The sequence below is a fragment of the Molossus molossus genome, unplaced genomic scaffold, assembly GCF_014108415.1.
Source record: "Molossus molossus isolate mMolMol1 unplaced genomic scaffold, mMolMol1.p scaffold_m16_p_20, whole genome shotgun sequence".
Classification (NCBI taxonomy): domain Eukaryota; kingdom Metazoa; phylum Chordata; class Mammalia; order Chiroptera; family Molossidae; genus Molossus; species Molossus molossus.
Genome location: NW_023425356.1, coordinates 49,978,837 through 50,004,992, shown reverse-complemented (window position 1 = coordinate 50,004,992; position 26,156 = coordinate 49,978,837). Strand labels below are relative to the sequence as shown.

Sequence of the window (26,156 nt, the reverse complement as noted above, 5' to 3'; positions counted from 1 at the left end):
CTCTAGCCTCTCATGTATGCTATTTACTGTTGCCTTGGACTGTTTCATAGATGTTTTGATTCCAGGGCCTCGTCACATGAAAAGAACCTAATGGAATAGTGTAAAATCGGAATCTTTCTATACCCTGTTGTTATAAAAGGACCCCCCCCTCTGTGCACGGCGCCCCCTGCAGTGAGGACTGCGAGGCCTGGTCTCACTCGGACACTAGCGCACGAGTGTGGTTTTCGCCGCGACCGCCAGGGGGCGCGGCACCGCGCAGGTGCTGTGGGGACCACTGCTGCCACCGGCTTCCGCTGCCTCCTAGGTGGGGTGGTCACGCTTTCCTTCATCTCCCCACTGACCTGTTCCGAGAAGCTGCTCAGAATAAAACAGGAGCCAGAATAAAAGAACTGGTGTCCCTTATTCTACTTGATTTTCAGAAAAAGTCCGAGTAAAACACACATGGACTTGGAAATGAGGCCCAAGCCCTGCACCGGGCTAAGGGACGACCCCTAGGAACGAGGTCAGGCCCTGCACCGGGCTAAGGGACGACCCCTAGGACCGAGGCCCGGGCCCCGCACCGGGCTAAGGGACGACCCCCAGGAACGAGGCCCGGGCCCCGCACCGAGCTAAGGGACGACCCCTAGGACCGAGGCCGGGCCCCGCACCGGGCTAAGGGACGACCCCCAGGACCGAGGCCCGGGCCCCGCACCGGGCTAAGGGACGACCCCTAGGAACGAGGTCAGGCCCTGCACCGGGCTAAGGGACGACCCCTAGGAACGAGGCCCGGGCCCCGCACCGGGCTAAGGGACGACCCCCAGGAACGAGGCCCGGGCCCCGCACCGAGCTAAGGGACGACCCCTAGGACCGAGGCCGGGCCCCGCACCGGGCTAAGGGACGACCCCCAGGACCGAGGCCCGGGCCCCGCACCGGGCTAAGGGACGACCCCCAGGACCGAGGCCCGGGCCCCGCACCGGGCTAAGGGACGACCCCTAGGAACGAGGCCCGGGCCCTGCGTCGGGCTAAGGGACGACCCCCAGGAACGAGGCCCGGGCCCCGCACCGGGCTAAGGGACGACCCCTAGGGACGAGGCCCGGACCCTGCGTCGGGCTAAGGGACGACCCCTAGGGACGAGGCCGGGCTAAGGGACGACCCCTAGGAATGAGGCTGGGGCCCTGCACCGGGCTAAGGGACGACCCCTAGGAACGAGGCCCGGGCCCTGCGTCGGGCTAAGGGACGACCCCCAGGAACGAGGCCCGGGCCCCGCACCGGGCTAAGGGACGACCCCTAGGAACGAGGCCCGGGCCCCGCGTCGGGCTAAGGGACGACCCCTAGGGACGAGGCCCGGACCCTGCGTCGGGCTAAGGGACGACCCCTAGGGACGAGGCCGGGCTAAGGGACGACCCCTAGGAATGAGGCTGGGGCCCTGCACCGGGCTAAGGGACGACCCCTAGGAACGAGGCCGGGGCCCTGCATCGGGCTAAGGGACGACTCCATTCATCCACAGCACGCACACAGCGGTGGACGGTACGGGAAGTGGGGTGCAGCTCCCAGGACTCGGGGTCCTCCCATTGCTTTGGGCACGTCCCGCACGAAGACACGCACTGTACTGCGTTCTGCGACAAATGTGCAGATGCTCTGGCCGGTTCACGCTCCTACTGCTCACCCACGGAAGAACGGGACAGGCTCGTCCACTTCCACGCGGAAACACAAACTTAGATGAAGAGAAGTTACCCTTGGCCTAGTAATACTGGCTCGGCACGAGGGACACCGAGTGGCGGTCATTCTCAACGGCTGCTGGCCTACTTTGAGTGAAGGGACCCAGGGCTGCAGAGGAGTCGGCGCCGGCAACGCTGCCGAGCACCAAGCAGCTTCAAGGCTGACGGAGAACTTTCGGCTTCCTTTTATTCCTGCCTCCCCAGTCTGCACATGTTTTGGCATTTTCAGGGCCCTGCATGCTGCACAGAAATGAAAGATGCCAGTTTTTGCGATAAAACGCTGAAGTGACAATTTTCTAGTGAAGAGTGATTGCGCAGGCAGGCTGATAAAGTGAGCATCCACAGGGGGCCTGTCTGATGTGTACGAACTAGGCTCCCGCCATTTCTTTAAAACATTTTCCCCCCTTTATTGATTTCCGAGAGAGAGGAAGGGAGAGGCAGAGAGAGAAACATCGATGAGAGAGCATCGAATGGCCACCTCCTGCATGCCCCCCACTGGGGACCTGGCCCACGACCTGGGCATGTGCCCAGGGAATCCAACTGGTGACCTCGAGTTATGACAGCAGAGGAGCCAAAAGACCACAGATACTGCGGGGTCCAGCCCAGGAAGAGCTCATTACCCAGTACTGGGGTCACAGAACTGCTGCGGAGCCATAGGTTTCTGTGATTAAAGAAACATAAACCACCAGGGGGCATTATAAAAATACTGACCTGATTTCATTGGGTATCAACTAGTATTTACAAAGTTACTTGAATTTTTCTGTTGATTTTCATTATTGCTAAATAATGATAGTTTGATGGAGGGTAAACTTCATTTTAAGTGCAGCATGATCTGAGCTGAACGGAAAAAAAGACCGAGGGAGGCAGGAAGACAGGCCCGGCATCAATTTGAACCACACTGCCTTGTGTTTCTGACCAAGGCGGCTCCCGTCTCCAAGGTTACCACAACGCAGTCAGACATGCCGCCATTGGAAGGGCCTCAGGATGAAACGAGAGAAAGAGGAGAGAAACCCATCCTGGCCCAGGCTCCCAGCAGCAATGTAAACGCAGAGAGGACTACAAACACACGGTTTTGTCATATAAATGTTTCCTTTATTTTTTTTTATGGTTAAAATTTTAAAAAATAATTTTATAATATTTTTTTAAATATTCCTTTTAAAGTAGCATACTTTATTAAAAGAAACACTGGAAATAAGGATTCTTTTGAGAAATAATCTCCATCTTCACTGACAGGTACGGAGAAACCAGAATTCTACACCAACTAGTGGAAAATTAACCACCGGTGAGTCTAGTTCCAATCCCCGAAAAAGGACACACAACACGTCAGGACTGATTCTGCCCATTCAGTTAAACATTCCTACTACTGAACTATATCCACTAACGGAAATTCTAAAAACCCTCAATTTCCTGGGTATCCATTTTGTCAAAAGATTTAGTATTTACTACCTTACTTACGTTAACTGACATTCACCAAGAGTGGAGACCAGCAACCGCACTCTGCATATGTAAGACTTTCCTCTCTTTAAATGCTCCGAGTGAGCTGTAAAACTGAGCAATTACATTTACATTTTCATAACTTGCAGGTGTCTGAGTCTCTCTCGATCTGCTTCCTCCCTTCAAATTTCTTTCCATTCTCAACAGAACATTTTTGCTTTCTTAGTGCTAATCCTGCAGACTTTTTAAAGAAAAGATTGTTTCATACATTTTGAATTAAAATGACCAAAACAAATAAAACCTACAGAGGATCATCCCCCACTATAAATACCAGTATTTTCTATTAACCCTATTTCAGATGGAGAGCGATATTTATGTCAAGATGTCCAGCGCACAAGCTTCTGCAGAACCTCCAACTTCATTATAAAGCTTCCTCAACATAGTCGAGGATTGATTTTTGCTCTGACCTGTTTAAACACAAGGAAGTTGGTATGTTTTAATAACGTTAAAGTGTTTTCTTGTTCTGAAAACAGATTGGTGGCGACCCGCATTTGATTGCCCAGGCTCCTGACTTTATATTCATTACTGTTGGCTAATTGGACACCTGACTGTTCAAAATGCATCTCCCAGAGGATGATCAGGTGCAAAAACAGCAAATTCTAAGCATACAACTCTGCTCCCTTTAGCATGTCTGGATAAATAAGGGTTGGTGGAAGTTCAAGAGGGGGGCCATCAGGGAGAATCAAGCCAGGGGTGAGTTCCTGCGGATTTTCCTCACTCCTGTTAGGACTGGTCCCCCTTATGGAGGCCGACCCAGGGAGACTGGACCATGGCTTGTGGCAGATGGTGGACACTTGCAAAACTACAATGACGTTCTCCAATAATCTTATTATCTCCAGTGTTATGGTGCCACACTACTATGCTTTCACACTGTTTAAAATTCCCATCTCCATAATTCAGATGTCAAGAAATTACTACACATTCCTTGATAGTCAAAAAATAGATTTACTGGAATGTTTTTAGTTACAGCTGGAGGCAGCAGCGGTCACAACACTTAGCTTCTGTTACACCCACAAACACGTGGAGAGCGGTAATGTGAGGAGCATCTGGGAGTCAGGGGGAAAGGCCACAGAGGCTGCTGACCCCGCCCCGGTGCAGGAATGCGAGCCTTCTGCCGTTAAAGCGGCAGGGACTGGCGCTGTCTGTTTCACTAGACACAAATGGAGCTGCGCGTGGCTTCAAGTGAGGTCCCTGGAACATGGCAGGACAGAGGCGGGCTCTTGGCCTTGAACATAATTACTAAAAGCACGTTTTGCTAGAGGGGAAGAAGACAATGGACATTCTCGATGCTCCAGGTGGAAGTGGTACTTGCCTCTTAGTTTCTTGAAAAAGAAGTTTTGAAAGTTATATACATGGGTTTCATTTAAATTATGCAGCAATCCTGTATTATTACTATTATTGTCCCGATTCTGTCTACCGAAGCTCTCCATCATCGAGTCAAGTGCGGTACTTCACCACTGTGAGAACTGCAAGAGGAAAACACGAAAAGGAACACGTCAAACGGGGACTCACATGTGTTACAACACTGCTCCTAAGGGCGGCGGCGGCTGCTTTGGAAGGGCTGCTGCGGACTCAACTTCTGGCCGAGACCAGGTAACAATGGGGACGGAGAAGAAAAACGGCACAAAACCACCCGAATGTCTAACGTTGGCAGTTTGATCACAGATTACGGCAGATCCTCCGCATGCCGCTGCCAAAGTATTTTAAACATATTCAGTAACGTGCGATGACACGCTTGTTAATAAGGAAATGTGTATTATCTTAGTTTGGGGAAACATGTTTCTGATCAACAGGAAGAGACTTGGTGTGTATGCTGTAGTTATAGTAACAGCAGCTTTCTCTGGATGTCCCAGTGGAACTGTACTTTCTCCTTTAAGCTGTTCCAATGTTCCTCTTGTCCACTGACGAGGAGAAAGTCCCGAGAAGTCCCGGGTCCAACTGCAGCAGGGCGGAGGGAGGGGAGACAGGCTGGCCAGTGACAGCTGCTGGTGTAGACCCCAAGGCCCGGGACCCGTCCTTTCTGGCTAGCGCTTGGGTCGATCGACCCTGTCTCTGAAAAGCCTTCAGCTGTGAGTTTTCTTGTTTAACACAGCTTGTCACGAGTGGAATTTGATCTTTCCAAGAGCAGAAAAGGAGGCTGCTCCCTGATGAGTGGGGTGCCCACAGCGGTCCCACAGGGACTCTTCGGCCCTGCGGAGCCTGATGCACGCAGCCTGGCTGGACCAGGGAGGGGCATCCCTCCACAAAAACCCACGAGTGGCTGAGACACGTGCCACAGGGGGCGGGGTCCTCTGTGTGTTTGGCATCCTGTGGAGAGGGTTCCCTTGCCTGATGGTCCATTAGAGGTTGCCAGGACATGTGGCACTGGTGCCAGAAAGGTACTTCGCCTGGCTGGTGAGTTATAGGGGGACACTCTCAAGTCAATTTTATTAATTGTTCTGTGAGCACCAGTATGTCTTTTACTTTGACTTTCATTTTTTCTGGTAACCGAGCATAGTGACATCTTGTGGCCACTCGGTGTAACTACAGTTTGGGTTCTCTTGGACCAATGCCATTAGATTATAGCTTTGAAATTATAGGAGGTGGTTTTCACTCCCAAGAGATCACGGCTCCTTCTGGCCCCTCAGGGGCGGTTCCAGGTCACTAGAAGCCTTTCCATAAGTGTCTAGACTCATTGCCTGTGACACGTAGCTGTCTCACAGGGTCCCCTGCCCGTTTCCGGGCTCGAGGAAACACTTCTGGGTTGTCTGGTACACGCAAGGGCTTGGTCACCTGATACTCAAGCCCCTGAATACCGTGTGGTGCCCAGGCTCCTCCACGCCCGTAAGGGAGGGGCCACCACCCCAGGAGCAGCACATTTCAGACCCCAAACCGTTCCTTGGCCTTGATCAAAAACAAAAACTTTGAATTATGGGAAATCGAAGCTCCCAGACCTCCACAGCCTTCCCTGTTCAGGGACCCGGGCCAGGGCTCTCTGCACGGGATCTGGAGCTGAACTGTGCGTGCGTTTATGTAAAAGGGTCCCTGAAACATTTCGAAGAAAACTTCTTTACCAAAAGGGGAAATTAGGCAAGTCAGGCCTACTTGATGTTAAAATTACACGGGAAGCAGGAAGTGTCAAGTAAAAAGTAACTGTAGTCTTCATTCGTATGCATGTATTATTGCGATTAAAATGGTTTTTTTTTTTTTTTTTTGAAATTATATAAAATTTCCAAGAATCTGGAATGTCCTGATATTTTTATTTACAATTCTGGCTAATTTAAAAATGTGTGTTGCAGAGACAAGCACATTCCTGGGTCAGCTGGGTTGTAATCCCACCTTAGACCGTCATTTTGGCCTGTCATTTATTTACACGGGGGTTCTCCTACTCTGATGCTTGCTGTAGCATGCCTGATCTTCAGAGAAATTTCTGGAAAAGACATCCTGGAAAGAGTTTTTTTTTTTTTTTTTCATTTTTTGTTCAGACAGAGTGGGAGGGGGAGAGAGAGAGAGAAACATCGACGTGGAAGGGACACATCGAGTGGTTGCCACCTGCACGACCCAACCAGGGCCGGGGACAAACTGCAACCGAGGTACATGCCCTTAGCGGGAACCGAACCCGGCTCTCTCGGGACTGCAGGCCGACGCTCTAACCGCTGAGCCAAACCGGCCAGGGCCTGGAAAGAGTTCTTTACGACCCTGCTGGAGGGTCCTTTCCAGGTATTTGTGAATCCGTGCGGCCACGCCAGAGGGACCCGACTCCTGGGCCCACGTTCCCCCCTCGAACAGGGCGAATCCCCTGGGTGACCTGCACACGGCCTCCGCCTCGGCCTCGCTGGACGGGGAGAGCTGGATTCTGAGGGCTGAGTGCTTCCGCCTGGAGTCTGCAGGCCGGGCACACCTTCCACGTGGACTGGGCTGGGCAGGGTTCTCACACCTCGCTTCTGACCGCCCGCTCGCCCGCCCCGTTCCTAGCAGTGCTGGTCGTCGTCTTGGGACACCACGCTGCTCAACTGCTTTATTCCAGACCGCGTTCTAAGTCACTGCTGTCATCTGAAGAGTTGTCATGGTAACAGTTGCCCTCCCTCAGGCGTGGAAAGCAACTCCTCGGTCAGAACCTCACAGCCCTTCACACTGCGGGAATCTACCGGGAGGGAGAATGGCAGAGCCGCTCTTTGGGGAGAGCTCTTCATCCCTGGAGGGGCGCTGCCTCCCGTGAGCGCATGAGTGAGATGCGTTTCCTTGGTAACGCCCCTGGTGATGCCGCGGCCGCCAGGAAGCACAGCCGAGAGCCCGTCCCTCCGGGCAGTGCCCCTGTCTTCCCCACCCGGCCCTGCTGCTGGCGGCTCAGACCCCAGGCCTGGTCCTCTCTGGCGGGCACTTGGCTCGACAGACCTCCTTCTGAGAAGCTTCTGGCCATGGGAGTGTTGACCACCCCACAGCAGTACCGGCTGCATCCAAGCAGTACTTGGGGCCTCGCGAGTCACTACAAACGCTGTTAGTGAATGCTGACCCATCGCTCCCACGGGAACCGGCTCAATTCCTGTGGCCTCTGGCACGGCAGCTGTCAACTGATCAACACATAACCGTGTTTTGTGTGCGTCTGTTTAAAGACCTCACGGAAAATACTTCCGGTCAAACCATCAACCCCGACCTCCTGGCCGACAGCACTGGAACCGAGGCCGGAAGCCGCCTCCGGAACAGGCTGCTCTCCCCACATCACGGCCTTTCTGCACTCGGCTGCCCTGCTGGCTCCGCGCGGCACGTGGGGCGCACTCAGCGACGCCGCCGGCGACAGGCTCAGGTGTGAGAAACGGGGCACTGGACTCTGGCCACCTGCTTGCTCTGAGGGAGACGAGAAGGCAGACGGCCTCGTCACACCGCCGGGACACGTGTGTCAGGGACTCACACGTCATGCTCTGAGCGCACCTCAAGAACCGCCGTGGTCACGAGTCCACTTGCAGGTGGACGAGCAAGCCCTGAGCCCACCAGTACGAATGTGGAGCGACGCAATTGCTTCACAAAACTCTTTTCTCTTTAAAAAGAGAAGATTAGGCCCTGGCCGGTTTGGCTCAGCAGTCAGAGCATCAGCCCGTGGACCAAAGAGTTGCGGGTTCGATTCCAGTCAAGGGCACGGACCTCGGTTGCGGTTCAATCCCTGGCCCTGGTTGGAGTCGTGCGGGAGGCAACCAGTCAATGTGTCTCTCGCATCAATGTTTCTCTCTTTCTCTCTCTCTCTCTCTCTCTCTCTCTCTCTCTCCCCCCTGCTCCCTCCCACTCTATCTGAAGATAAATGGAAAATTATCCTCAGGTGAGGAAAAAAACACCAGAAGATTGCCATGGAAAATTTCAAATAGCTATTTTTTTATCCTCACCCGAGGACATTTTCCCATTTTTATTCAGATAGAGTGGGAAGGAGAGAGAGAGAAACATCAACGTGAAAGGGACACATCGAGTGGCTGCCACCCGCACAACTCAACCAGGGCCGGGAACAAACTGCAACCGAGGTACGTGCCCTTAGCAGGAACCGAACCCGGGTCTCTATGGACCACAGGCCAACGCTCTAACCGCTGAGCCAAACCGGCCAGGGCTCAAATGGATATTTTGAGACGCGCTCCAAATCTTCATAAAGTCCCTGTAAACACAGGTAAAGAGCCTCGGACAAAAGACGGTATTAAAAATGATCTTACTTGAAAAGGAATATTAAGGATATTAGTGACTGAAATCAAGTTCAAATGCAAAACAGAAACAAAACATTCATCTGGAGCATTTATCTAGGTTTGTCCGTCAAACACAACAGTAAGAAATGCAGCCCTGGCCAGTGTGCCCAGTGGTTAGGGCGCTGGCCCGAGGACCAGAGTTGTGGGTTTGATTCCTGCTCAAGGGCACGTACCTCGGTTGCAAGTCGATCCCCAGCCCCGGTCGGGGTCGTGTGGGAGGCAACCACTCAATGCCCCCCACCGTATCTAAAAGGTCAATGGAAAAGTATGGGGGGTGCAAGCCGCCGCTCCTGGACGTTGACACAGACAGGTCGAGCTGTGGCCTGGTGCCGCACGGGCCGCCCTGGCCGCAGAGCACGGAGTCCTGTGCTCGCACAGCTTAGGAGACTGTTCAGAGATCAGAGTCTAGGCTGAGGGATCTTGACTTGGGTCAGAAATCATTACTCGATCCTGACAGTCATACGGGTCAACAGAAAACAAATGAAAAAGGGAAAGAAAATGAATCCCCAAACAAATGATACTCCCCAAAGTGAACAATCCAGGAAATACTTACTGATGATCACCAACAGAAGGATAACAGCAACCAAAGCCATGATGGCTTTTATCTGCAACACACAAAGAGGCAAACGGAGGACATTGGTGTGAAGCCCGAGCTCATTCTCACGAGCATCTGCTGTTACCCACCATACCATACTGACTCACTGGTGAACAGTCATCCCCTAAAGGTCTTCAAATGTGTTTTCATATGAAATTGCTGGCTACTTGCACCCTTCTGTCAATAATCACGTTTCCCTGAACATGGGGGTTTTGCCTGCCTGAATTTCTCTGTTCAGGGCTCACTGCCCAGTGAGCAGGACCAATCAGTCTCCATGGCCCTGGACTGTCTATGATTTCTTGCAATGATTTCTAATAGGGGCCAGAAAAGTACGATGTTTTACCAACTCTTAAAGAGTAGCCTCAGCACCCAGCACACCAGTTCACACTCTCTTCCCAAAGGACCCGCGGATTCTGTTGGCTTTGGCTCCGCCTACTTTCTGCATTTTTATCTGTTTGAGGAAGGGATTTAGATTCTCCATAAATTACCTGATGTAATAGATAAGGTGGCATTCTCTGCATCAGTTTCGTAGTTGCAGGGAAGAAGCCTTAAGACTAGTCCTTAGTGAGCTAATATTTTAAGCTCACATCATTTCACTTTACAATATTGTCATATTCCTCATTTAATCCTAAAATACGTAAATTATAAATTGATTTGACTTTCCTGATGACTTCAAATGAAAGTCTTATTTTTATCAAAGGTTTTCACAGATGATTGATTAAAGGTGGTTCAGTCAGAAAAAAAGATACCCAGTTATTGTAAACACCTGAACATTCTGAGTATCAAAAATAGCAACCAGAAGTAGCCAATGAAATGCTTCTAAACTAGTACTGGTGACGTTATAAGGGCCTTCCACTCTTGACAAGAACAAAGGGACCAGAACACAGGGACGCTTTGCAATCTGGACACCAGGTACCTGTTGAGATTATTAACTGTGATACAGCAGGACATTATCAGGTGTCTGGGTCCACATTAGACTATAAACTCAAGTACTTTAGGGACAAAGTGATTCACAGTACATGCATGCTTTGTTTTTTATTTAACCTAAAAACATTTCTAAAGTAATTCAGAATTTTACAGTAGTTTTTCAACTTTACCCAAAACACACGTCAATTTGCCCTGCTAATTTGTGCTAGCTTAGAGATTTAAATGGAAATAAGGAGCGTATGTGAAAGTCAGATTTCAACAACGCCAAAAATGATACACGGAATCAGGAGGAAAAAGAAAAAATTTGCTCACATGCTACAAACTCTGAAAAGAAACATTTTCTGTTTAAAGATTAATAGCCACACCTGACTTAAGAAGTCAATTCATTTCTATAAAATGTTTTGCAGGAATATACTAATATATAACAATCTCATTTTTCCCCTTTAAAAATTTATTTATTTCTCTGGTATAATGAGAGACAGTGGATTTTTCCCCCTTTTAGCCAAATTGTTCATATTCTAACATATAAACTGCCTTTTCCCCACTTAAAAAATCATATTTTCTCTAGCTTTTGTTCTACCTCTTTAACATCGTATGAAATTCTATAGGCTCCGCCACAAGGTACTAACAACAAATTCTAAGAAAAACGAGTAGTTCCTATAAGTTTAGAAGGAGCTAAGTTATGAATAAAATGTAGATAAGTGTCTATGAAGAAATCATCAAAACATTCTTTTAGGCACTGCTTGATCCTTTAGTTACTTCCGTCCCCAGACGATCAATCCTGCAGCAGACACTCCCCGGGTCCCTCCCCGGGTCCCTCCCCGGGACCCTCCCCGGCCCAGGCAGAAGACAGGTGGAGAGCAGAGGCCCTGGTCTGCCCTCAAGCGGATACTCTGGGGCCCTTTTCTGCTTGAGCCTGGACAGCAGGGGGCGCTGACCAAACTGTCCCGCGGGCCTCTGCCTTACTTACTTTGCACCCGCGCCACCACATCTGCCGGCGAAGCTGTTTGGATCTGTTGCTAAAAGCAGTTGCGTTATCCGATAAGCTTTCTGTATCACATAGAAGATGGAGAGAGGGATTAAACGACAGAACAGGATTCTTTTATCTAGTCACACAAAGACAAGAGAACATCCATTTCTACTTCTGCAAATTTACTTCTTTTTAAGCATGAAAATATCCTCCTTTTCCTCCACCCAAAACCTTGACATTCTGTATGGTAAAAAAAAAAAAAAAACAATCCCCAAAAGCAAGAAACAAATCACCGAAGTTCAGTTTGCTCAACCCATTTTTACAATAAGAGAAGTCTTTCCAGGGCCTCAAGCCTTTCAAACAAACATGAATTCGGATAAGAAAATACTCTTTAAAAATTCAACTACTTGGCACAGCTATAGAAAAAAACTGACACGTGGAGTTTCCGGTCTTAGAAGACACCAAAAGCGACTGACTCAGAAGCCAAACACTCCGATTTCAGAACTGGTGAGACGAGCGTGTTTCAGCCAGGCGACAGGATGAGTCGGGCGTGCAGCCGCTCACCGTTCACACGACGTCCCAGTGCCCGACGTGCCAGGACCTGCCACAGGCAGAGCCCGGCAGCTGCCAGGGCAGGCAGCTCACTGTACCAGGGAAAGCACGAGATGAACACCAGAGAAGTCTGAAGTAAGAGTCGAGGTGATTACAGACCTCTCCTCCTGGACACATCAACAGAATAGGAGAGAAGACAACTCCACTCTAACTCTGCAACAATGAATTTTGTAGTTTTCCATTCTCAGCTGAGCACTTAAATAATCCAGCACCAAGACGACAAAGTGAAGGGAGCCAAAGCGAAAATGTCAGAGCACTCAGTTAAGAACCAAAGAGCATTTTCCGGGTCCAGGTCCCTAAACCCGGGCTAGAGAAACGGGAGACGGAACCATCAGAACAGGGGAGTAACGCCAAGAACTGATGAAACAGCTGTACCTGATTTGTCCTGCAGCTCATCTAGTCTCTCCCCTCTTTCAATCACCTTTGTGATGTTTTCTTGCATGACATCAATGACTTCGTCCACCTGATTCTGAACACTAGTTTTGGGGAAAAAAAAAGATTAAAAACATTTATTTTTCTTTTGAGAATTTTATAGTTTCTGAAACTTTCATTAGACATGATAGAAAATAGCAATTTCTCAGAATTATTCAGCTAGGACATGTCAAAGTTTAAGGTATTTCACAATTAGTACCTCAGGCAACGAAAGACACCGTGATAGAAATACAGTGATGTTTAGTTGTAGCCCCGTTTCTGCAAATGAAAGGGGCTGTCTGGGTGCTCGGGAGCTGCGAATCCAGGCGACCAGGTCGGCTCGGACTCATAGCGGATTGTCTTCGCAGCAGGGAGCTGGGCGCCCCCCGACACAGCTGGGAGCTCGGGCGCCCCCCCCCGACATAGCTGGGAGTTCGGGCGCCCCCCCCGACACAGCTGGGAGTTCGGGCGCCCCCCCGACACAGCTGGGAGCTCGGGCGCCCCCCCCCGACACAGCTGGGAGCTCGGGCGCCCCCCCCCACATAGCTGGGAGTTCGGGCGCCCCCCCGACACAGCTGGGAGTTCGGGCGCCCCCCCCGACACAGCTGGGAGCTCGGGCGCCCCCCCCCGACACAGCTGGGAGCTCGGGCGCCCCCCCCGACACAGCTGGGAGTTCGGGCGCCCCCCCCGACACAGCTGGGAGCTCAGGCGCCTCCCCGACACAGCTGGGAGCTCGGTCCCCCCCCCCCCCGACACAGCTGGGAGCTCAGGCGCCCCCCCGACACAGCTGGGAGCTCGGGCGCCCCCCCCCGACACAGCTGGGAGCTCAGGCGCCCCCCCGACACAGCTGGGAGCTCGGTCCCCCCCCCCCCCCCGACACAGCTGGGACCCGCTCTCTGGGCAGTTCACACGCTGGGACCAGCAGAGGCACTGGCCCAGGCATGTGAGATGCTGATGAAAATACTGTTTCCCAAACGGAAATCTAAGGTATACACGCTGGGTCACCGATGCTCAATGGGTAAAACTCCTCACTGGTCATCGGTTTTCTCTTAAACAGTGTTCATGACAACTGGCAACACCTGGCAAGGTGTGCGGCAACCACAATGGAGCAACGAGGAAAAATTTTGTTGTTCTTCAAAATAAATATGCTTTCCTCCTTTATACCAGGTGATGCGGGCCGGTCCTACCCACACTTCAGACCGTGCGGAGAGGGCTGACCGGGAAGGCAGGCTCGGCCGCTGCCCGCAGCCGCGCGCTCGCCCTCGGGAGCCCACTCGCCACGCTCGGCTGGTCTGCAAGTGTCTGGTTTCCCTCGGCTGCTCCAAGCATTAGGCAGAAACTGCCTTCGGTACATTTATGAAATAAGTCATGGGGACGCCTTGATTTCAGGTTTTTTTTTTTATCCTCACCAGAGGACATTTTTGCATTTACCCTCAGATAGAGCAAGAGGAGATAGGGAGGAGGAGAGAGAGAGAGAAACATCGATGTGAGACACACATTGAGTGGTCACCACCCACACGACCCCAACCGGGACAGGGGACAAACTGCAACAGAGGCACGTGCCCTTAGCGGAACTGAACCCGGGACTCTCTTGTCCGCGGGCCGATGCTCCAACCGCTGAGCCAAACCGGCCAGGGCTGATTTCAGGTTTTTGAGACCCTGTGCCGAGGGCCAGCTCTGTAGTGACTGAGCTCCTGATCCATGGAAAACGTGAGATGACAAATGTGTCCTGTTTTAGGATGTGAAGTTCAGGGCAATTTGTTACATAGCAACAGAAAATGAAAACAGCCCTGGCCAGTTTGGCTCAGCGGTTAGAGCATCGGCCTGCAGTCCGGAGAGACCCGGGTTCGGTTCCCGCTAAGGGCACGTACCTCGGTTGCAGTTTGTCCCCGGCCCTGGTTGGTCGTGATGGTGGCAGCCACTCGATGTGTCCCTTCACGTCGATGTTTCTCTCTCTCTCTCCCTTCTTCTCTCTCCCTCCCACTCTCTCTGTACAAAAAATGGAAAAATATCCTCAGGTGAGGATAAAAAAAAAAAAAAAGAAAACATCCTGTCTAGTACTTGAATCAATTTGTTGGTACCTTGGTTCTACAGTTCAGAATCTGAGCTAGAATCAGGCTTAGTGAGGACATATTTCTTCACACCCATAGCTACCTGACTAAAGTCCAAGTATCTTACCAAAAATACGACATCCCACTAGAGCACCCTTCCCTCGATGCGCCATCTAAGCCCAGAGCCTCAGGGCAGCCTACGCCTCCTGCGCACTGGCACCGGCTCTCCGTTCTTCTCCCACAGCCGTCTCAGGGCGCGGTCCGTTCCGAGGGCCCTTCCCCGCGCCGCCCCTTCCTTCTCCCTCCTTGTCGGGACTCCCACATTCTAACATCAGCCACACTCCCTACAGCATCGTCCATCATCTGTCACCCGCAACAGGCCACGCAAAAGCTTTAAACTGAAAATTAATTAGCCGTAAAACTTAGATCAACATCTGGATTAAGATATGAAATAGATATGAAAAAATTCTGGAGGTGTACAAAAAGACAACTGTACTTCAAAAAACTAAATCTATTATGTTGCTCTCATTTATCATTCTGACAATGGGACTCAAGCTATAGACTTAAAACCAAAATACACCTTGAGATTGTACTAAATGAATGGATTTGACACAAGGTAATCAAGCCAAGAAAATCCAAGAACCAGGAATTGCATGTCCTTAGCTGTAATTCAGAGGGAGCTTTGTGGAAATAAAAAAAATGACTGGGGTTTTAAAACCCAGCAGTTACATTTTGTCTGTGTCAGGGCTCAGAAAATGTGTCTATAAGGGCCAGGCAGCTGACAGTCTAGATTCTGTGGGCCACAAGTCTCTGTCACACCCCTCAAATCTGCCACTGCAGTTTGAAAGCAGCCATAGACACTGAAACAAACAGGCAGGCTGTGTTCCAATAAGACATTCTTTACAAACACAGGTGGCAGCCAGACATGGCTCACAGGCTGTAGTTTGCCCACCTCTGGTCTACAGAGAAAAATGATAATCATTTAAACAAATAAGTATCTCAGAAACTTACTGCTTAATTTTATCATTTCTAGGTCCGAATCTCGGTCCAGTCGGTCCCCTTCTGAAAACAAAATACCAAGTGCACGTGAATACTGAGAGCATAACAAACAAAGGCAGAAACAGAAACACACCCTCAATCAAGCTGAATTCTACACACGGTCAGTCCTTCCTGTAAGAGTCGGTATTGCTGGAACTGAATGATATGTAATGTCTGTCCTTCTCTGGTACCTACTGCTGGCCACAAGTAACCTAATTCTTCTGAATATTATAACTTTCAGAGAAATTAGGGTCTATATAATCCTTACACAAAGGATGTTCTAATGGTTAAACTTTGAAACACCACTACAACCAAAGGGCCAGTGAGTATGCATAGCTTTATGATCAACTCTAGAAAACTAACAACATAGCTAAAGGGAAATGCAGGGGTCTATCAACATTTCTCAAATTATTATTTCTCTATTACAGTCAAATAGTATTTCACTGTAACCAATCCATTTTAAAATTCTGGAAATTAAAAAAAAAACCTTTTGAATATTTTACATCATCATCATTCTTCTGATGATAGAGAATAAGGTATAAACTACAAAACTCACAAGAAAATGGGTTCTGCAGTAATTCAACACGAATCCCCAGCCCCCAGTCCCAGGCCCCAGCAGCCTCCAGTCTACGGTGTCGTTATGCCTTCGACCACTGTCAGGGCCTCATACGAGTGGAATCACGTCAAAGATGTCCTTTTGTGACCAGTGTCTTTCCCTTAGCCTAGTGTCTTCAAGGTTCATCCACGCTGTAGCATGTGTCAGAATGTCTTCCTCCTTAAGACTGGCAGTCCACTCTATGTAGGTATCACATTTTGTTTCTCTCTCCATCCACTGGTGGTCACTGGTTGCTTCCAACTTTTGGCTATTGAGAATAATGCTGCTATAAACATGGGTGTTGTTTAACTTAAAAAAATCATTTCAAGAACTTTATTTGGTGTGTCTCCCTTTCAATACACAGTCAAAAGCACAGGGCACAGAAGCTGCACTGTGGACAAGTGCGCCCGCCGTGGTCAGGCCCTCGGGAAGACACTCAGCACGACCCGGAGTGGACCTCCTGTGGCACACTGTTGCCTGGGGAGTTAGTGCTGCCCAAGGGGCATCTAAACTCCATGCAGGTGGCACTCAAGCGACCGAAGCGCCTGGCTTCTTTCCAAAGCGGGGCTTGCTGACAGGTGGCCCTGCTGCGGACGAGGCTCCCGCTGTGATCAGCACGACCAGTCGTCAGCTGGCCTCTCCACGCAGATCCTGCCACTTGCAGGAGATTCTCCCCCTTTCACCTGACCTTTCTGCAAAAAACGATACTGTTTCCTGTCATTGGGTTTGTTTTATATCCTATAGGCTCTTTTTATTCATTGGTTCATGGTTATTAATTACTTTGTATTCCATTTATCTTCAGATACAGTGGGGTGGAGAGGGAAAGGGGGAGAGAGAGACATCAACTGGCGGCCTCCCACGCGACCCCGACAGGGCCGAGGACGAACTGCAACCGAGGTACAGAATCGAACCCTTGACTCTTTGGTCCACGGGCCAGCGCTTTACCACTGAGCAGAACTGTCCAGGGCAGTTGTCAATTACTTTTTATAATTTCTTTTTGGTGGCAGGGGAAAAGCCTCTACAAAAAAGGTCACAACTTTAAAAGAAAGGGAGGTAGGCTCTACATCAACCTCCAGAGAAAGTGCAAAGCACGCCCTCTTCCCGACTCTGCACATACAAACCCAGGCCGTGTGACAGCCCTTCAAGCACAGCTCCACACGACTGATCAGACTGATTCATTCCGACAAAGCGACAAGGCAAGTCAGTGGTGGTGGCACAACTGAATATATGCCAAAAAAAATAAAATAAAATTGTCCTTCACTTAACTGTATGTAACAACTTAAAAAATATATAATAGACCTAAATGTATGTAAAAGCCAAAACTATAAAACTCCTAGGGAAAAAGAAAAATCTTAGTGACACTGAGTTTAGCAAAGATTTCTTAAATAAGCAAAAATAATTTTTAAAAAATTAATAAATTTATTTCATCAAAATCAAAAGTTTGACCTTCAAAAGATACTGTTGTAAAAATTAAATGATTTAGCTGCAAACTGGGAGAAAATATTTATAAAACGTATCTGACAAAGAACTTGTTTCTTGAACAGTTCCTTATATAAAATTGGGCAAAAGATTTTAACATATAATTCATCAAAATAGATGATGAAAAATGAGCACATAAAAGACTTCCACATACTTTGTTAATAGGGGAATGCAAATTAAAACCACATGAGATGCGCCCTGGCCAGTTTGGCTCAGCAGTTAGAGCATCGGACCGTGGACCAGTAACTCACAGGTTCGATCATGGTCAAGGGCACATACTTTGGTTGCGGTTGTCTCTGGCCCTGGTCGGAGTCGTGTGGAAGGCAACTAGTCGATGTGTCCCTCTCATATCGATGTTTCGCGCTCTCTCCCCCTCCCTCCCACTCATCTGAAGATAAATGGAAAAATATCCTCGGGTGAGGATAAAAAAACAAACAACACGAAACCCAAACGAGATGCCACTGCCCACCCACGAGGGCGGTAAAGTGACAGACGGGCTGTGTGGAGCTGATGAGAATCTGGGCAGCCAGTCTCAGACAGCGCTGGTGGGAACGTAAAACGGGACAGAGCGCTGAACACACACCAGCCATTCCACACCTAAGTATTTACCCAAGAGACACGAAGGCAGATGCCCAAACACCTGCATGCACATGTCTATAGCAGCCTTATTTGCAATAGCTGAAAACTAGAACGACCCCAACTAGCCGTCAATAGTGAATGAATGAATGAACTGCAGAATATTCGTGCAATGGAATACTACTCAGAAATAAAAAATAAACTGGATACACGTGACAGCATGGATGAATCTCAAAATAATTATGCAGAGTGAATGAAGCCAGTAGAAAAAGAGGCATAATGTATGGTTAAACTTTTAACCAAATTCTAGAAAATACAAACGATAGTGACAGAAAGCAGATGGCAGCTGCCTGGAGACTGGGAGGACGAGAGGGGACCACGAGGGGACTTCCGTGGTGGTGCTCTGTTATCTGATCTGGGTTGTGATCTCACAGGTGTACAGCACATAGGTCGAGACCATACTGCATGGCTTTTACACATCAATATGACACGCAACTGCTGTTATATGTCAATTACATCCCAATGAAGCTGTTAAAGAACTTACAGAAAAAAGTCTTCCTCTTCATCTGAATCATCTTCCAAAAGATTTCTCTGTTAAAAGAAACAAATAACAATGGCCTGAGTTTTTGGACTCTGGGGGCTTACACACATCAGGAGGAGTAATAAATAAAACAAGTTCTGTCGTGGTGAAACCTTCGAACCCCAGGCCTCCAGGGTGAAGAGGGATTACATGTGCCTCAGCAGAAGCTGGAAGACAGAACCACATCTGCAGACTTCCCACAGAAAACGTTCTCTTCGTGGGATCCCACGACTGACCACAGGGCAGAAACGTCAGTGAAGCCGGTGAGGAGTGAGAACAGCAGGCAGCCGGGGGCAGCAAGTCCCCTCTCCTTCCCCTGCCTTCCAGTTGCTCTCTATTCAGCTGTCACTTAACAGAGAAGCTTGAGCACCTTCTGCGCGCTGGGCACTGCCCTAAGGACCAAGCGCCAGCTGTGAACGACGCAGACAAGGCCTGAGCTCGCACAAAAAATAGCTGATGGTGATAAATGTGCGGGTTACAACAGTGATGGGACAGAAAGTGACAGAGTGACGAACGGAGATTAGGTTGTCACGGAAAATCATTCTCAAGAGGTGAAATTTAAGCTGAGATCCAAATGGTAACAAAGGGCCAACCAAAGATGGGGTGGGGGGGTGTTCACGGCCAGCAGAGGGTGCGATTTGACTTTTTTCAAAAACAAAAACTACCCACAGTTAAAGTTCAAAAGTGTCCAGCCAGCATCTGTTTACAAGAAATTCACCTAAAAAAATGTCAAGTAAAAGGTAAAAAAAAGAGGTGAGGAAGATACATCAGCAAATTCTAAAAAAAAGGACTTAAGAGTTAGCAACATTAATATAAAGAGGAATTTTAGGACAAAGGCATTAAATAATCAAGTAAAAAGATGTTACAATGATAAAATGCACACTTCACCAAGAAGATTTAACAACAATGAATGTTCATAGCAATGTAGCTTCAAAATATGTTCAGCAAAAGTTATTTAAATTACAAGAAGAAACAAATGCATTCAAAATTATAGGAAAAATTTAGCATAGTCTTCAGAGATGGAGAAACAGAGAAGACTAAATAATATACAACTCTGTACTCAGCAAATTTTATTTTCAAATATCCAAGGAAAGGATAAGCTTGAAAAGAATTTTAATACATTCCAAAAGCTACAGAGGTCACATTCTCTGGGCATAATGCAATGGTAATTTGAACAAATAACAAAAGGAAAATTTAAAACACTTCTAATTAAACGCATTAAAACATAAATGGAAGTTTAACAGACTAATTAAAAATGAATGATTCTGGGACCTTACAGAACAAAATCATAGGGTATGTCAAGGTAGTACTTAAGAGAAAAACATGATCTTAAATGCATTTATTTATGAAATCACAAAGACTGACAACATATAAAATATGAATTTAATCTTTAAGGTGGGTAAGTTATTCCCACGCAACATACAACCCCAGAAGATTTAAAGACAAAGAGTAATGCATTTGATTACAATACATTTAAAATACAAAGAACAAAGGACATGATAAGCCAGGTTAAATGGCAAGTAACAAATTGGATAGAAATAAAAATCTGCAACATACTTTCAGATCCAAGGTCTGCTATCTGTATTATATAGAGCTCTGACAAACCAGCAGGAAAAAGACACATTACAGAAAATCATCAAAGGAGAGGAACGGACAATTCCCAATAGCAGCAGCAGCCACTGACCGCATGAAAAGATGTTCAAAGTCAACAGTATCTAGGGAGATGCTTTAATTCCTTCAACAAATATTTCCTGAATGCTATTCTAGCTAGTACGTAACAAGATAATCATCACCTTCATGATAGTTTATTTGCCTTAGAGGATGATGATACTGAAGATAAAGAGTTTGCACTGGCTGTATAGTGAGAAGCACACATGAAAACCAGTGTTTTATACCCGTCCACTGAACAAACATTAGTGCTGGAAATTAAAAAAGATAACGGGACACAGTTTGATACCATGTGACACGCACTAGGCAGATAATTAACAACTGTGGGTGAAAAGGAACTGGTGTCGAGGAGAACTGTGGAGAGACTGGAATGCCCACACGTGGGAATGTAAGCCCTGTGCAGCCAGCGTGCAAACCAGTTTGGCAGGTCCCCAAAACACTGGACATGGGATCACCTATTAGTGGGATTCAGCAATTCCACTCCTAGGTATTTACCCAAGATAAATGAAAACACATTCACACAAAAACTTGTACATGAATGTTCATAGCAGTAGTATTATTCGTAAAAGCCAAAAAGTGGAGATAACCACAAATATCCATCAACTGAGAATGGATACATAAAATGTGGTATATCCATATAATGACTATCATTAAGCAATAGAAAGGAATGAAGCACTGATACATGGATGTACTTTGAAAACATTCTAAACCAAAGCAGCCAATTACAAAAGACAACATAATTGTATAATCCCGTTTATATAAAATGCCCAGAATAGACAAATCTATAGATTTGTGGTTGCCTAGGGCTGAGGGGATGAGGATAATGGGGGATGGTTGCTAAAAGGAATGATGAAAATGTCCTAAAACTGATTGTAGTGATGGTTGCACAATTCTGTAAATACACTAAAAACCACTGAATTGTATAGTTTAAATGAGTGAGAAAAATGTAATAGAGGGGGACCATAGAAAGTCAACAAAGAAATATTAGCCTTAAATGACACATCAGACCAGATGGTCTAATAAACTTTCCATCCTACAACGAGAGACTGCACCTTCTCAAGTGCACATGAACATTCCTGAGGAGAGACAACATGTTAGGATACAAACAAGTCTCAATAAATTAAAGACTGAAATCACACCAAGCACATGTTCTGACCAGTGGTATAAAACTGGAAATCTAGAGTATACAGATGTCAAATTATAAAGTTGTACACTTGAAATTTATATGTTATTAACCAATGTTACCACATAGTTTTTTTAAAAAAAGAATAACACTAATTCCTTCCCTTAAAAATATTTATTGAATACTTATAATAAAGAGTGCCCTATTTACAATGTTCATATCAAATGTTGTCTCCAAGATGGTGCATAATTTCTAGATTTATACATATATACATTAAATGTTTTGGAATAAGCTAGAAATTGAACATTATATAAATACCACTCTGAATTCTGAGACAATTATAGGACCAGAATCCTTTCTGTGCAATTCCAAAATCTGAAAAGTTCAGAAAAACCAAGAGATTTTGTAAGTTTGGAGCCAAAACTCATTTGGATGAAAACCTGAACTGATGCTAGCTAATTTACTTATGTGTTTTACCTACATACCTAGAATAAGCAGACATTGCGCTGAGAAGTATTAATGTTTGGAGGTGTTGCTCTGGACCCCCACAAGGCGGGTCTATAATATGCACTTAACTACCTTTCTAAATTCCAGCCACATCTGGCTCCAGAGTTCTGAGTGAGACACTGCATATTTGTATAAAATTCCCTTTGAAAGACTAGAAAGAAGCTGTGATCAGAAGTGAGAATTCAGCTGAGCTACCACCAAGGTAAGTAACGTATACTTTTAAATGTTTACTATGACAGACAAGCGGATTAGAATACAGCCATAAACTTTAGATTTTTCTAAAATAAATTACAAAGGGAATGAAAACATATTCTCAGTCTTTCTTTTGAAAGTTTAAGATTCTATACTTACCCTTTCACTTTTCACAGAACCAGTGACATCATCATCATTCAGGTGGCGCTTGAACTTGGGAGGCATTTTGTTTTTACTCTAGAAGGTGCCCTTCTACTTCCCAGCAGAGTGAGTCCTCACCACCTTAAAGAGAAAATAGATTTCATTGGATTTGAGCCTTTAGGGTATCAGGTAAAATACTTACAACAGAGTACAAGGCCCTAGGCCAACGGGCCTCCCTCACTTCTCTGACTTCAACTCTTGCCTTGGCACTAGCTCCTTCCCAGGGGCCTCCATGCTAGGCCTCGATAGTGAAAATCACGAGAAAATGGATGTAACTTTCTTAGGAGAATATGTGGAGGAAACTAGTGAAAGTTTTGTGTGTTTTTTTTAATTTTTTTTTTCTTTATTGATTTTAGAAAGAGAGGAAAGGAGAGAGAAACAGAAACATCGACGAGAGAGAACATCAATTGGCCACCTCCTGCATGCCCCCACCGGGGACCGGGCCCCACAACCAGGAATCGAATGGGTGACCTCTTGGTGCATGGTCCACGCTCAACCACTGAGCCACACTGGCTGGGCGTGACATTATATAAATAAAAAAGTTTTTTAAAATGAAAAAGCAAACTGCACAGGAGGGGAATACAGGAGGTGCTTCCCTAAAAGTGAGGCACTGCGTGTTTTAGGGTTTTAACTTGGGTCAGAAGACAGCGGATCACTCCTGGTGCTCACTTTAGGTTAGCTGCTAGAACGACGATTCAGTTCTCTCATCTGCAAAATAGTGTTTAAGCTTCTAATCAGTAATATATATGAAAACATTCTATAAACTCTAACATCTTGTTTTCAAGCACAGCACTGGGTGTTCCAAGAAAAGGGATGTTTGGTAAGTACTGTTCAACAAAGCCAGGTTTTTTTTTCCCTTCAGAAAGTCTCACTTCCTTTTATATGCTAATATGCATAATGATTTTCCAGAAAAATGCTTGAATATGCAACATACTCAAAATTTTCTTGAGAAAAAGCTGACATGTACAGGCAGTATAAGTTTTCAACATCTCGGACTAGAAGATGGATGAATAATAGGAATAGCTAAGGAGTGCCCAATGTTTTACTACATGCTGAGCACAGTGTTCAGGGAGTTAAGTGCATTTCCTGTTACTCCTCTGAAGAAAGCACTAGAAAACAAGAAAGAAAGCTAAGGCTTAGTAAAGAGAAGTAATGAACAGTGTTAGTCACTCTTCATTGAAACAGCAGAAACACAGGCCTTGATTAATCAATGGCTGTACATGATCAGTTGTGATATTTATTCAGTAAGTGGCCCTCAGGTTACACAGCTGGATTTGAGAAAGACCTCTTCCCTGTAAAAACCCAGCAGCCCTCCTTCCTGTTCCACAAGAAACTGAAGACAATCTTCAAATTAGGTATAGCTGGATACCCGTTTGTTGGTTAATGCTACACAGTAAAAAATAAATAAAATAAACAAGCCCAGAGCCGAGTTTCATAAACCAAATGCAAGTAATATTTTAAGCTGGTTTCCTGTCAAAACAAATCGATAGACACTTTCCTTTGATAAGAAATGCTTTTGAACCAGAAACGTAATCATGTGTAAGAAAAAACAAACTCTTGCCACCTGAGTAAACAACTCTAGAGTTCCTTCAACAATATTTCTGTCCCATGCATCTGGCCCATTTTATTCCTCTTTGATTTCAGAATAATTCATTCATGCAGAAATGTTAAAAAACGCATGAAAAAAAAAAATGACAAAGGAAGCAACTGAAGAACTGAGCTCTTCCTTATACCTGGATTTTGTTTGCATGTTAAACCCCACAGAGGGTCTACCTCAACCTCCCAAAGCAGGTAACAGGCAGAATTACATAACACCTTTATGAAATACACAGTGAAGCCACAAGTTTAATGGTGGGCAAAACCCACGTTCAGGACCCATGATCCAAGGATCAGCTTCGGGAAGGCGAGAATCCAACAAAAAAGCCATTAGCAACGCAGCAGGCAAATTAATTATGTAGCATGAACCACAGGGCAACTGCTGATACCTGTACCAACCAACTCGTAGGAAAAAAGCCATGCTTAGAAATTAGACCTATAGTCTATCTGAGATGATTTCTGCAAAAAACACGTATGCATTCAGGTGCTTCTGTCTAGGTATTTACGTAAACAAGAGGCTTGATGATATTTTTCAGCATGGAGGGCAAAACAGCAATGCACAATTCACCTAAAAAATGTCATCCCCGTCGGCTTCTTATGCCATCCTCCCACTTTTACAATGTCATGTGTGTATTTTTAGAAGAGGCAGTACGTGCTCTGTTCAGGGCCTTTACACCTAACACACTTCTAACCTGGTCAATAAATGTTGGCAGAAAAGTAACAAGCAACCTCTGTTCCATTTCGCATAACGCTTGCACCCCGGCGAGGCCTCCCTGGACCCGCCTCCACTCCCTCTCTGGCTCCTGGTTCCCATCTCTCGCCCGCGGCCTCGGCTGGTGCAGTTTCCGGGCAATCAGTGGCCTGAATTGGACACAGCTGGCAGATGCTGCCCGTCACAGACCTGTCGGCGCAAGGGCTTCCCGCACCTGCCAGTCATTACACCCGAGCCTTTTAAATCCCGGCCCAAGCCCGGCCCTCCGGCCGCGGCTCCTCCCTCCGCCTGCTCCGTCGTCCCAGGTCTGCGAGCCGGTCCTTGGGGCCCCGCGGCACCCACTCCCTCCCGCCGCCTCCCCGCTCCTCCCGCCCGCACACGCGTCCCCGTCGCCCTTCCTCACGACGCCCCGGACCGATTCCCGCCTCCTCCCGCTCGGGGCTCCCTCCTTCCCGGGGCCGCAGGCCGGTCCCGCACCGCGACGCGGACGTTGCGGGGCCGGGGCGTCGTCTCTGTTTTCTTCCTCCTCACCAGCCCTCACCCCCCGAGACCAGGCGGGCGCCCTACCTGAGCCTCCGAGGAGGTCTCGGGGAAGCTGCGGGGAGGAGCGGGGAGCCCAGGAAGAGGGCGGGCAGCGGAGGCAGTGGGCGCCCACCTGGCGTCGGCCGCTCCGCTGCAGCTGCGCCCCCGCTCATCGAGCCCATCGGCGCTCCGCGGCCTGGCGCCGGGCGGAGGGGGCGGGGCCTGGCGCCGGGCGGAGGGGGCGGGGCCTGGGCGGGGCCAGGCCGCAGCGATCGCCGAAGGAGTCGATCTCGCCCTCCGCTGTCTACCGAGTGGGAGGACCTGGAAGGTCCGGAGTCCGAATCGGGGTCCCCAGGGTTATGTGGTGCTTTAAGGGAGGAGCAGCTGGCTCCGGCGTTCCGGGGAGGCGGAGGCGACTCTGAGAGGTCACTCGGGGCGGGCGGAGGAGACCCTTCGAAGGAAGCCGAGGAGAACAGGACCGGCCTCGGGCCGTCTGGGGCTCTTCTGAAGGGAGCTCTGTGGGACCCCTTGTTTAGGGAGCCAGAGTTGGGCTTGGAGAGAGCCTCTGAGGGTTCCAGTGCAGGCTCCTCATTTTAGACAGTAGGAGGCTCGGGCCCAGCCTTACCGAAGAGGCTGCACAGCTGCTTTGGGACGAGGAGCCCCTGTTCTTGCCCTTGCGTCCTTTCGCCCAAAGTAACCAGGTGCAGACGCCGAGCCCTCCGGCTTCAGGAGGGAAGTCACCCTTGCAAAGCCATTCCCCTGCCCTAGGCCTTCCTCCCACGCCTCCCTTTCCTTCTACAGGTTTCTCTTTTCCGAGGGGGAATCCCCTCCTCCAGGGTGCCCCCCGGCCGTGCTCGGCCCTGTGTGGCTCATTATCTGGACTGTTGACGAAGCGAACATAGAAAGCCGGA

The 26,156-nt window shown here is 48.0% G+C and overlaps 1 protein-coding gene across 1 annotated transcript; it reads right to left on the bottom strand.

The window, feature by feature from the left end:
- Positions 1–2,870: 2,870 nt before the first annotated feature.
- On the bottom strand, positions 2,871–25,421 carry VAMP4 (vesicle associated membrane protein 4). Its single transcript, XM_036273311.1, has 8 exons — positions 25,291–25,421; positions 22,374–22,496; positions 18,689–18,735; positions 15,468–15,518; positions 12,370–12,470; positions 11,383–11,462; positions 9,444–9,495; positions 2,871–4,657 (listed from the first exon to the last, which is right to left on the bottom strand). The coding sequence occupies exons 2-8, from the start codon at positions 22,437–22,439 to the stop codon at positions 4,629–4,631; spliced, it is 426 nt and encodes a 141-aa protein (XP_036129204.1). The 5' UTR covers positions 22,440–22,496; positions 25,291–25,421; the 3' UTR covers positions 2,871–4,628.
- Positions 25,422–26,156: the final 735 nt, after the last annotated feature.